Source organism: Salvelinus sp. IW2-2015, unplaced genomic scaffold (assembly GCF_002910315.2).
Source record: "Salvelinus sp. IW2-2015 unplaced genomic scaffold, ASM291031v2 Un_scaffold16356, whole genome shotgun sequence".
NCBI lineage: Eukaryota > Metazoa > Chordata > Actinopteri > Salmoniformes > Salmonidae > Salvelinus > Salvelinus sp. IW2-2015.
Window position 1 is genome coordinate 79,190 of NW_019957548.1, and position 13,233 is coordinate 92,422.

General features: G+C 43.2%; 1 protein-coding gene across 1 annotated transcript in view; it reads left to right on the forward strand.

The window, feature by feature from the left end:
- LOC112080517 (protein tyrosine phosphatase receptor type T) overlaps positions 1-13,233 on the forward strand; it is a 265,993-nt gene that overhangs the window by 5,520 nt on the left and 247,240 nt on the right. The window contains exon 3 of the mRNA XM_070442613.1: positions 8,536-8,829. Coding sequence (XP_070298714.1) covers positions 8,536-8,829 — 294 coding nt within the window. The remainder of the gene's footprint in view (positions 1-8,535; positions 8,830-13,233) is intronic.

Sequence of the window (13,233 nt, forward strand, 5' to 3'; positions counted from 1 at the left end):
CGATTACAGCTCAGCATTTACACCATAGTACCCTCAAACTCGTCATCAAGCTCGAGACCCTGGGTCTCGACCCGCCCTGTGCAACTGGGTCCTGGACTTCCTGAACGGGCCGCCCCAGGTGGTGAGGTAGGTAACAACATCTCCACCCGCTGATCCTCAACACTGGGCCCACAAGGTGCGTTCTGAGCCCTCTCCTGTACTCCCTGTTCACCCACGACTGCGTGGCCATGCACGCCTCCAACTCCATCATCAAGTTTGCGGATGACACTACAGTGGTAGGCTTGATTACCAACAACGCCGAGACGGCTACAGGAGGAGGTGAGGGCCCTCGGAGTGGTGGTGTCAGGAAAATAACCTCACACTCAACGTCAACAAAACAAAGGAGATGATTGTGGACTTCAGGAAACAGCAGAGGGAAGCACCCCCTATCCACATCGACGGGTCAGTAGTGGAGAAGGTGGAAAGTTTTAAGTTCCTCGGTGTACACATCACGAACTGAATTGGTCACCCCAACAGACAGCGTCGTGAAGAAGGCGCAGCAGCGCCTTCACCTCAGGAGGCTGAAGAAATTCGGCTTGTCACCAAAAGCACTCACAAACCTCTACAGATGCACAATCGAGAGCATCCTGTCGGGCTGTATCACCGCCTGGTATGGCAACTGCTCCGCCCACAACCGTAGGCTCTCCAGAGGGTAGTGAGGGTCTGCAGAACGCACCACCGGGGGCAAACTACCTGCCCTCCAGGACACCTACACCACCCGATGTCACAGGAAGCCATAAAGATCATCAAGGACAACAACCACCAAGCCACTGCCTGTTCACCGCCGCTATCATCCAGAAGGCGAGGTCAGTACAGGTGCATCAAAGAGGGACCGAGAGACTGAAAAAACAGCTTCTATCTCAAGGCCTCAGACTGTTAAACAAGCCACCACTAACATTTAGCGGCCGCTGCACATACTGACTCAACTCCAGCCACTTTAAAAATGGGAATTGATGGAAATTATGTAAAAATGTACCACTAGCCACTTTAAACAATGCCACTTAATATAATGTTTATCATACCCTACATTACCATCTCATATGTATATACTGTACTCTATATCATCTACTGCATCTTGCCATCTTTATGTAATACATGTACCACTAGCCCACTTTAAACTATGCCACTTTATGTTTACATACCCTACAGTACTCATCTCATATGTATATACCGTACTCTATACCATCTACTGCATCTTGCCTATGCCGTTCTGTACCACCACTCATTCATATATCTTTATGTACATATTCTTTATCCCTTTACACTTGTGTGTGTATAAGGTAGTAGTTGTGGAATTGTTAGGTTAGATTACTTGTTGGTTATTACTGCATTGTCGGAACTAGAAGCACAAGCATTTCGCTACACTCGCATTAACATCTGCTAACCATGTGTATGTGACTAATAAAATTTGATTTGATTTGATTTGATTTTAAGGGGCACTACATTAATAATGTAGCTGACGAGGGAAATGTTCCCGCTTTTCTGTTTTTAGTTCATTCTAAAACAATGTAACTAATAATGGCATCTTTATGCTTTCGTTAATAAAATAATGATAAAAATACTCTTTCAAAATGCTGATGTTTATTTAGTTATGGATCCATAATGAATTACTGTGGGGATAAATATCACTGAATTACAGAAATATCCTCCAAATTTTGGCGGAGAGTCACGTCATATTTTTCGATATACTGTAGGCCTACTGTAGGCGACTCGAGTCTCACTAGCGTTGAGTAATGTGCTGTTAAAAGTGGTGTAGGTCTCATTTAAAGATCATATTGAAGTTAGAAGCAATAGGATTTGAAGCAATAACCTACAACTATTTTAGCACGGTTTCGCACTGCTCTGAGACAAGTATGGTCTTGATAAATTAATTAGATTTTTATTTTCACTGAATCTCCGTTTGGGTATTGGTTAGACTACAATTAGAAAATTAGGGTGTAGAAATGTTATGCTCTTAGTGTAACCTTTATTTAACTCGGCAAGTCATTTAAGAACAAATTCTTATTTACAAGGACAGCCTACTCCTTCCTCCCCGCCAGGGAATTGAACCCCGGTTTCCTGCGTGGCCGCACGACATAGGGATTCTTTAGCTAAATAGCCCAGTACTGTAGCCTACTCCCGACCGTCACGTTGTACAGCGCAAAAACCCAGAGGGTACGTCTCGCTTCTTTTTCTTCTGGGATCAGAGAGTGACTATGTGGATGTGTCATAAATTGAACAGAAATGGGTTTGGAGTGTGTCTGTGTGTGTCTGCGCACGCGTGTGTGTTTTTGGAGTTGGAATTGCAGGCCCAGGTGTCAACAGCGCTGTTTCCTTTGAGCAGTGGGGATCGAGGTTTCATTACTATGGCTCCTGCGGGGGAGACATCTCCCCCTGGAATACGTATTTCATTGGCTCTCTACCTGGGCCTCACTCCTTTTGCGTGCAAGTAAATGCATACTCACTCACTCACACACACACACACTCACACTCACACTCACACTCACACTCACACTCACACTCACACTCACACTCTCTCACTCACACTGACTATATCATTGTATATCCTCACTCAGATATATTTTCCATCCTGGCCTTTGTGTTGCCTTGCCTTTTGATTGAAGCATTCTTTGTGGGCATGCACTGGAAAGTAACATCACAGGCACAGGCAACAAAGAAAGAGAATACATTAGCCGAGGGGAGCTATATACACAATACAATGTGGTCCCCCAAATACATATCCAATCACCCTAGAATGGAGATAAGACTCCATGTGTCTTCCACATAGGTCAAATTGTGGCACTACTGATATAAAATGTATAAATAAAATATATTTAATACAGTCAAAGCAATGCTAGGAAAAGATGGGCCTCGAGGTATACTGTGATACCAGGGCAAAACATGCAGATACTAGAGAGATATTACGATTCGTAATGGCGTGTTGTTACACAACCTTAAATGACTCCTGCTCAGATCCTCAAGATGTTATCAGCTCTCAATAAAGGTGGAGGGAGCCGGTCCCTGAAAAAAATCATGAAATAAATTGATTTAATCAGCAGAACGCTCCGAAGCCCCACTCCTGGGTGGCGTGGCGTGGCGTTCCCTTCAGTGCACTGCACATGAAAGCATTTGGGGCTATCGGTGTGCCTCTGCTGAATTCAGGGAGCTGAGAAATAGGTTTGTGCTGATAATGATGCTGGGACCTAGGAGGCTGGTAGTTTGGGCTAATGACGTTTAAGCGCGCATCTCCTCACTTTTCTCCATCACTCCCTCCTTCTCTCTCTCTCTCTCTCTCTTTTTTGCAAGTGCAAGGTAAAAACAGATTTAGGAAATGGATGTCTCACAGCAACAAATTTCCATTTTCCGTTATACTTTTTCCTCCCCATTTCCAGCTATCTTCCCTCCTGTGCCCACACCAGGGCCTGATCTGCTACCGTGTGATTGTCCCCTGATTTAAAAACTCCCCACGGAGTGCCAGGTGATAAAGACTAGGGGAAATTACAGGGCCCTGGTCTCGCCCTGCATGCGCCAAAGCACGCACTGATAGCCACGGTGTGGCTAGCTCACACTACAAAACTATCAACACCAGGAAATGGCAGTGAACCCCATTTAGCGGAGTGCCTACGATAAGGGCATTTGGCCTGATAGCATGCAACACCTGACTTGTTGCTTTGATAGACTACAACAGTCACACGGCCGTTTCGTCTCTCTGTCTTCCTCCCACTCTCCACATGTTTTGTTATTTCAAAGGGGAAACACTGCTTTCAAGTGTTCCTCTTACTCTATATCCTGAGGATTTTCCTTTTTAGGAATAAAAAGCTTGAGTTCAAGATGGCATCTTTTGTCATCTGCATCTTTTCTTTATTTTGGTGAGATTGGTGAAGTTGTTGTAAATCCAGGTCATGTCTCTGTGCCCTACACATTCTTGTGCCTGTTGTTACAGGACATATCACATGGAAATGCAGAGATACAGTTGGGTCCTGGAGGCACAGTAGCACGGGTAATGTTTGGGGTAAAGTGAGCATGCAGAATACCATTACACCTTCCAGACTTCAGACAATGAGCCCCAATATTCTAATTTAAGCTTTTTGATCAAATTACTTTTTTGATCAAACCCTCACTCACCTCATACAACTCTGATATGCCCAAATAAACCTACAAAATGAATAAAAACACAAGGCCAGGTACAAGACCAGATACAAGAGCACTGATATCTAAATTGTTGTCTAGATTGTGGTCGCTCCCTCCCCCAAGAGGCAGCATTTGCGTCCTAATTGGCAACCTTTTTTCTACAAAGTGCACTACTTTTGACCAGAGCCCTATAGGCTATTTAGGGTGCCAATAGGATGCCTTTTGGGATGCTTTTTAGTTGATTAACCATTTTAAAACAATCACACAAACTTGAAAAAGACATGCATGCACAGTGCATTCAGAAAGTATTCAGACCCCTTGACTTTTCCCACATTTTGTTGCGTTACAGCCTTATGCTAAAATATATTAAATATTTTTTTCCCCTCATCAATCTATAAACAATACCCCATATGTTTTGCAAATATACATTTAATAAAAGTCAATACAACATTTACATAAGTATTCATACCCTTCACTTTCTTGAAGCACCTTTGGCAGCGGTTACAGCCTCGAGTCTTCTTGGGTATGACGCTACAAGCTTGCCACACCTGTACTTGGAGAGTTTCTCCCATTCTTCTCTGCAGATCCTCTCAAGCACTGTAAGGTTGGATGGGGAGTGTTACTGCACAGTTATTTTCAGGTCTCTAAAGAGATGCGTGATCGGGTTCGTCCGAAGCCAATCCTGCGTTGTCTTGACTCTGTCCTTAGGGTCATTGTCCATTGTCCGAAGGTGAACCTTCGCCCCCAGTCTGAAGCCCTGAGTGCTCTGGAGGTGGTTTTCATCAAGGATCTCTCTGTACTTTGCTCCATTCTTCTTTCCCTCGATCCTGACTAGTCTCCCAGTCCCTGCAGCTGAAAAACATCCCCACAGCATGATGCTGCTGCCACCAACATGCTTCACTGTAGGGATGATTCCAGGTTTCCTCCAGATGTGACGCTTGGCATTCAGGCCAAAGAATTCAATCTTGGTTCCATCAGACCAGAGACTCTTGTTTCTCATTATCTGAGAGTCCTTTAGTTGCCTTTTGGCAAACTCCAAGAGGGCTGTCATGTGCCTTTTACTGAGCAGTGGCTTCCGTCTGGCCACTCTACCATAAAGGCCTCATTGGTGGAGTGCTGCAGAGATGGTTATCCTTCTGGAAGATTCTCCCATCTGTAGCTCTGTAGTTCTGTCAGACTGACTATCAAGTTCTTGGCCACCTCCCTGACCAAGGCCCTTCTCCCCCGATTCCTCAGTTTGGCAAGGCGGCCAGCTCTAGGAAGAGTCTTGGTGGTTCCAAACTTCTACTTAAGAATGATGGAGGCCACTGTTTTCTTGGGGACCTTCAATGCTGCAGAAATATTTTGATACCCTTCCCCAGATCTGTGCCTCGACACGAACCTGTCTCGGAGCTCTAAGGACAATTCCTTCAACCTCTTGGCTTGGTTTTTGCTCTGACATGCACTGTCAATTTTGGGACCTTATATAGACAGGTATGTGCCTTTCCAAATCATGTCCAATCAATTGAATTTACCACATGTGGACTCTAATCAAGTCGTAGAAACATCTCAAGGAAGATCAATGGAAACAGGATGCACCCGAGCTCAATTTCGAGTGTCATAGCAAAGGGTCTGAATACCTTACGTAATTGGGGTATTTCTGTTTTTTATTTTTAATAAATGTGCAAAAATGGCTAAAAACCTGGTTTTGCTTTATTATTATGGGGTATTGTGTTCAGATTGGTGATATGTTTGATTTGTTTCATCCATTTTAGAATAAGGTTGTACCATAACAACATTTTGAAAAATGGAATGGGTCTGAATTCTTTCTGAATGCACTGTACATGAATAAAATCATAGAGGATAACGCACAATAAAGTCTGGGACTTATTTCCATTTTGGCAGCCAGCATCTGCTTTAGGGTCCACTGCTGGTGCTGATGATGGTGGTGGTAATGGTAGTCCCAGGCCTCCTGTGTGTATGACTCGGAGGGACGGCAGCTGTCGAGAATAGGGGCAATTATTCACTCATCGCCTTGCAGTACAAGGCCCAGAGACCGCCGTCACTGATTAGTAATCAGATGGAAGGAGGAAGCGCGTCGAACAGAGAGGGTGTGTGTGTTGGATAGAGATTGTTTGTGTGTGTGTGATAGAGAATTTACTGTATGTGTGTGTGTTGGTTTCTGTGTGTGTGATGAAGTGATTAAGTTTATGGATGTGATTTTTGTGAGTAAGATTGTGTGTGCTCTCACAGACCCAATCCCCTCTATGAGATCATTGCTCCCAGGTTGTGTGTCTCTGGGTGGTAGATGGTTCTTTCGTCTTTGCATGAGCGGATGAGAGAGTGAGACGGGGTGGGGGGGTGAGTGATTGAGTGCTCTCGGCTTTCTTCCTGTGGAGATACATGAGGCAAGCTTCTAAATATGAATGCATTTAAAACACAGCGAGGGGGGAAAAAGGGCAAAGCCAGGCTTTTGATTTTAGCTTTTGTCATGTTTTTTATTTGTTCACTGACACTTAAAGCCTGGGTTATTTCGACTTTGGCTAAATCACACCATGATACTATATCAATAGAATTTACATATTTCTAAGTGGGATTTTTTGCCTTTTACTCATGTTACCTATCCGTCTACTTTTATTTCAACAGATACGTTCACATGCACAATCAAAGCATAACGACACCGTGTGCCATATTTGCTCTGACCATGCCTGTAAACGTTGCCTCACCCGTTCCCTGTTCACTCTCCCATTCGTAATGATGGCTTACCTGGATGGCACATTTTCCTCAGAAATCACTCAGTCTCGAACATATGTGCTTCTCTGGTGGGCCATGCCGCGGCGGTGTTCAAATATCCCCAGCCAATGAGAAGTGGCGTTGAGAAGACTGCTGATAGGTTGTGCTGACACGGGTCTATGCTCGTACCAAATGATATGAAGTATTGCACGTTTATTAATGGAACGGGGGGAAAGCAATGCTTTATAATCATTTTGCACCTTCCGGAGACACCACTTCCCCGAGATGAAGAGGAGTCCGATGATAGATGAAGCATTTACTCTCAAGAATGCAAGCACAATGCATATTGTAATGTGCCTCCGAAAAAGTTTGAGAGACGCTGCTCTTAAAATCAGACTTTGCTTTAGAGTGTGGACCATTATTCTTCCATAACTCACTGGCAAACATTAACAAAATACTTTTCCCGAACAGGTCGTGATTGATTACAACAGCAGATTTAAACCGCATGATGATAGCATTATTGTTAGGACGCTTGAACGCTCTCTGTCACCCTACGTAAGAGGGGGTATAAACGTTCGTTGATCATTATAACGAGGGCCCAGAGGGTCACATAGTCAGGGAAAAACTCCTAACCCAAGTTCTTAACCTCTATGTGGACTTTCTTAACCTTCACTTCTACAGTGTGTATATTAGGACAGCCTTAGGCAACTCTGAGGGTGTCCTTATATGGACACTGTACATTTCAAATCAAGTATTACCTAATTCATCTTTAGTCATAGAGTAAACTCTCCCTGAGTATCACCTCAAGACAGCTGCAGCTTCTTCAGTCTCCGGCTCCAGTTTACACTCTCTCCAACCACAGAGGAGCTAAATGTGGCCTGGTAATCTGGCTTAGTTGATTACATGGGAACACACACTGAGCAACACCCTCTAATAGGGGACTGGGTCTGCCACTGCTACGCATGGCTGGGTACCTTCATGGGCGGTCTCCCATGCTTAGATGAGGATTATTACCCACTCCTCTGCTTTACTCCTCTCTCTCTCCTTCTCTGTTTCCCTCTCTGTCTTTCTGTTTCTGTATGTATGTCTGCCTCTCTCTCTCTCCTTCTCTGTTTCCCTCTCTGTTTATCTCTCTCTCTTTCACTGTCTAGCTCTCTCTCCTTTCTTTTCCCCCCCTGTCGAGAGGAGGGAAAGAGAGATACGGAACCGGTCAATGCACTGGAAGCCCGTGCCGTCTCCTGTGGATAGTGTCACAGGGCATCAGGGCTGCGCTGGTTGAGTGGAGAGCAGGGTAGCACGCAGAAAAGGATATAGGAAAGGGTGAGGCACTTAACCTCATTGGATGTGATGCTCCCGCAGGCAATCAGTTTAGTTGGGTTACGATTTAGCTCTGGCAGAAGGGTGGGTCCCACTCAAGTCTGCTTGGTTTTAATTTAATTTTGTGAAAAAGTGTTTGATATTAACCAGTTTAAATGTTCCATGGCATTCCTTCATAACTGAACAAATAATGCTGCCAATTCATTCATCCTATCCCAAGGGTTTCCAAACTTTTCCCGCACACAATCCAGTGACCTTAACCATGTAACCACATCAGTTTGGAAATCACTGACCTAGGCCTATATTCTAATGTCCATGGTCTTCTCCCTCTCTCTCTCTCTCTCTCTACCCCCTCAGCTCCCCCCACACCTATAGCCCCTCCGGAGCTCCTGGCGGTGGGTGCTACCTACCTGTGGATCAAGCCCAACGCCAACTCCATCATCGGGGACGGACCTATCATCCTGAAGGAGGTGGAGTACCGCACCACCACAGGCAACTGGGCTGAAACCCACATCGTGGACGCCCCCACCTACAAGCTTTGGCATTTGGACCCCGATGTGGAGTACGAGATCAAGGTTCTGCTGACCCGGCCCGGCGAGGGGGGCACAGGACCTCCAGGACCCCCGCTCATCACCCGGACCAAGTGTGCTGGTGAGTGGAACAATGTGGTTTCTGTGTCTGTACTGTGTATCTGTTGTTGTTCTATTGTGTTGATGTGCTTATTTGGGTCCCCATTTGGGTCCACATTAGCTGACGCCTTAGCGACTGCTACCGTAGTCTTCCTGGGTTCCTTTCAAACTAGCGAAGAATGAAGAGCTATACTCCTAGTTCAAGGATAGTGTGTGGGTTTTTACTGCTAATCTGTCAATGCTGTACATTGGGTTCCTTTTTGACCCTTTGATGATGGCACCTACTTTACATTCCCATTATCTATGTGTAGGTTATCGAATCCATCAAATAGCCACCACAAAATGCGGAAAACGAGAACCAAATGGATTTTCCCTTGCGACCGTCAATGAGTTCACTGTGTATCACCTGCCTCCATAAGGCCCACCATCTTCTTTCGCCCAGTCGGCTTCAGAAGGTCACACTTCCTGATTCCCCCAGTCTCTCCGTTTGCATCCCAAATGGTACCCTATTCCCTATATAGTGCACTAATTTTGACCAGGGCCCATAAGGGTCTAGTTAAAAGTAGTGCACTATGTATGGCAGGGCTCTCCAAAACCGTCCTGTGGGTTTTAACTCCAACCCTAATCTAGCCCACCTGATTCTAATAATTAGCTGGTTGATAAGCTGAATCAGGTTAGTTTCAACTGGGGTTGGAGTGAAGACCTACAGGAGGGTAGCTCTCCAGGAACAGGGTTGGAGAGCCCTGATATAGGGAATAGGGTGCCATTTGGGAAGCTGCCTCACTCTATGCCAGTACTTCTCCTTATTCACTGAAGTCACTACTCAGGATGAGACGATAAAACCGACACGTTACCAGAGGGTGAAAAAAAAACAAGTGTCTCTCTAATTAATACTCCTTGGGAGCTCAAGCTCAAATCAAAGATAATGATAATTGAGATGTTAAGAATGTGCAGGAAGAAGAGGCTTCTCTGGGAAAGGGGTTAGGTGGGAGCAATTTTCCGTAATAATTATTAGCCCAGTGGGTAGCGTAGGGAGCATGTGGAAGAAAGACACACTTCATTTGATAAAGTGACAGCTAATCAGATCAACCATGTGTGTGTGTGTGTATGAGAGAGACTATGTGTGTGTGTCTTATCTGTTTCTGTGTGTCTGTATGTATAAAGAGAGGACTGGTGTGTGTGGTAGTGTGTGTCGTGTGTGTGTGTGTGTGTGTGTGTGTGTGTGTGGTGTTGTGTGTTGCTTGTGTGTGTGTGTGTGTGGTGTGTGTGTGTGTGTGTGTGTGTGTGTGCAACGTGTGGTGAATTTATGTTGACTGTATGTGTGTGTGCAACTGTGGTCTATGTGATTTTATGTGTGGTGTATCAAGGGTTGGAAAAGCGGTTCAGGAACAGAACCGAAAACCGGAAAAATAATGAAAATTGAGGAACAGATCCCGAACCTGAAACTAAAGTGATCTGAATCTGTTCGGAACAGAACCGTTATTTTAACCATGGGAACCGGTTAACCTCTAACGAGTCACAACCCGGATCCGGGATCCCCCCATCAAAAAACTGACTAGCCTAGCCTAAAGCCACAGGGATATCATATAATCAATGTTCATGAAATCACAAGTCCAAGACAACAAATGAAAGATAACAGATCTTGTGATACCGCCCATCATTTCCGATTTTTTTAATGTTTTACAGGGAAGACACAATATGTAAAATCTATTAGCTAAACCACGATAGCAAAAGACAACCTTTTTTTTCTCCACCATTTTTTTCCTGCATGGAGCAGCTATCACAATTTCGACTAATAAATAAGATATATATAGGCACTAACCAAGAACCAACTTCATCAAGATGACAGTCCTGATCAACATATTTATGGTATAGCATATGCTTTTTGTAGAAAAATGTGGCATATTTCAGGTATAATCCACAGTTCTACATTGCAGCTGCACTCTGAATTAGCGTTGGAAGCACCGGAATAATCTAAGAGACCGACGTCAATTACAAAATACTCATCCTAAAACATTTCTGAAAATACAACGCATACAGCAAATGAAAGCCCAACATCTTGTGAATCCAGCCATCATTTCTGATTTTTAAAATGTTTTACAGGGAAGACACAATATGTAAATCTATTTAGCTAACCACGTTAGCAAAAGACACAGTTTTTTTACTCCACCAGTTTTACTTCCATCAGTAGCTATCACAATTTTGACTAAATAAAGATTATATAAGCCCCCCACTAACCAAGAAACAATTCATAAGAAATGACAGTCTGACAAATATTTTGTATGGTATAGCATATGGTTTTTTTAGAAAAATGTGCATTTTTGATGTATAAATACAGTTTACATTGCAGCCACTATCACAAAACTCACCCAAAGCGACTAGAATAACTACAGAGAGCAACGTGTATTACCAATTACTCATCTTAACCTGTTTGGGCTATAGGGGCGTATTGGAAAAACTGGAAAATATGTGCAAATTTTCAACCGGCCTCTTAATCATTTTTGGCTCTTACATATAGCATATTGTTAATACTATTGGATAGAAAAGAGTCTCTAGTTTCTAAACCGTTTTAATTTTTTCTCTGAGTGGACACAAGTCCTTTGGCAGCACTTTCCCCGACCAGGAAGTAAATGCAAGATGTTTATTGCTCGCTTCAACGCTCTGCGATACATGGTCTGCCACCTATGACCCGACACACCACGTACGCTTCCTCTGGGGCTAAGAAGAGCGTCAGAGGAGAAAGCTTGTATCCTTGTTCTGACGTGAAATAAGACCTATTTCTTTGACGTGACCGTCAATTTCAGGAAGTCAGAAGCGCGCGACTTGGGAGAGATATCATGTTTTGTTTTGCTGCCGTTTCGGATGTGAACTATCTCCAGCTCGGATTTGATTTGATAAATGAGACCATGTCATCGTAATGTATGTTTTTAATATAGTTTAATCAGATTATTGAATTTTTTCGGGAGTTTGCCGTGTTCCGTAATGTTTACTTTGTTTACGTTGGAGAGATCGTGCCACTCGACTAGTACCCTGCTAAATGAAGATGAAAGTTGCCATTCTGAATGGATTGAACGACTTTTCTGGACTAAGGACAACTTGATCAACATTTCGATGAAAGATCAGCCAAAGTAAGACCAAATATTATTATGTTATTTCATATATCTGTCGTGCATGTCAACTGGTCGCGCGCGCCCAAGTGTGTCTGTCTGGCGTGGTTATGCTAATTTAGCGCTACATTTAGTTTTCGATGTAAAACATTTATAAATCGGAATATTGTCTGGAATCACAAGAATCCTGTTTTTCAATTGCTGCACAGTATGTATTTCTCAGAAATGTTTATGAGGAGTAATTAGGTATTTGATGTTGGTGTCTGTAATGTTATGGCTGCTTTCGGTGCAATTTTTGATTGTAGCTGAAATGTAATTTATGATTTTATACATAAATATGCACTTTTTTCAAAAAAAACATATGCTATACAATAAATATGTTATCAGACTGTCATCTATGAAGTTGTTTCTTGGTTAGTGGCTATATATATCTTCATTTGGTCGAATTAGTGATGCTGGTGATGGACGTAAAAACTGATTGGTTTTAGAAAGTGGTGTCTTTTGCTAAGGTGGTTAGCTAATAGATTTACATATTTTGTCTTCCTGTAAAACATTTAAAAATCGGACATGTTGGCTAGATTCACATGTCTGCTTTCGTATGCTGTATTGGACTTGTTAATGTGTGAAAGTTAAATATAAAAAAAAAATGTATTTTTTGAATTGCCGCTCTGCCTTTTCAATGGAATGTGGAGGAGTGCCGCTACGCACCCGTGATCCCTAAAGGTTAAAACATTTCTGAAAAATACACAGCGTACAGCAAATGAAAGCCCAACATCTTGTGAATCCAGACAATATTTCAGATTTTCTAAGTGTTTTACAGCGAAACACAATATATCGTTATATTAGCATACCACATGAGCTAACATCACCCCAGCATTGTTCAAGGCAAAAAGCGCGATAACGTTATCACAAACCAAATATATTAATTTTTTCACTAACCTTCTCAGAATTCTTCAGATGACAGTCTGTAACATCATATTACACAATGCATATAGAGTTTGTTCGAAATGTGCATATTTGCATCACAAATCGTGGTTATGCTATGTAATCAGTCAAAACATGGCATGCATTCTGGCCGGCGCCATCTTGGAAGGGCACCTAAGTTTACGATTATTTATCGATTAGATTGACTAAAAATACAGGTTGGACAGCTAATGAAAGATGCATTGGTTATTAATGCAACCGCTGATTTAGATTTTTTTAATTAACGTTACTAGACATACAGTGTGCGTTACAGCAGACTAGTGCGCAATAATGGCCGAAAAATATCTCTTACTTTTGGACGAGCTTCCAACAGAATCTTGGGCAAGGTTTCCTTT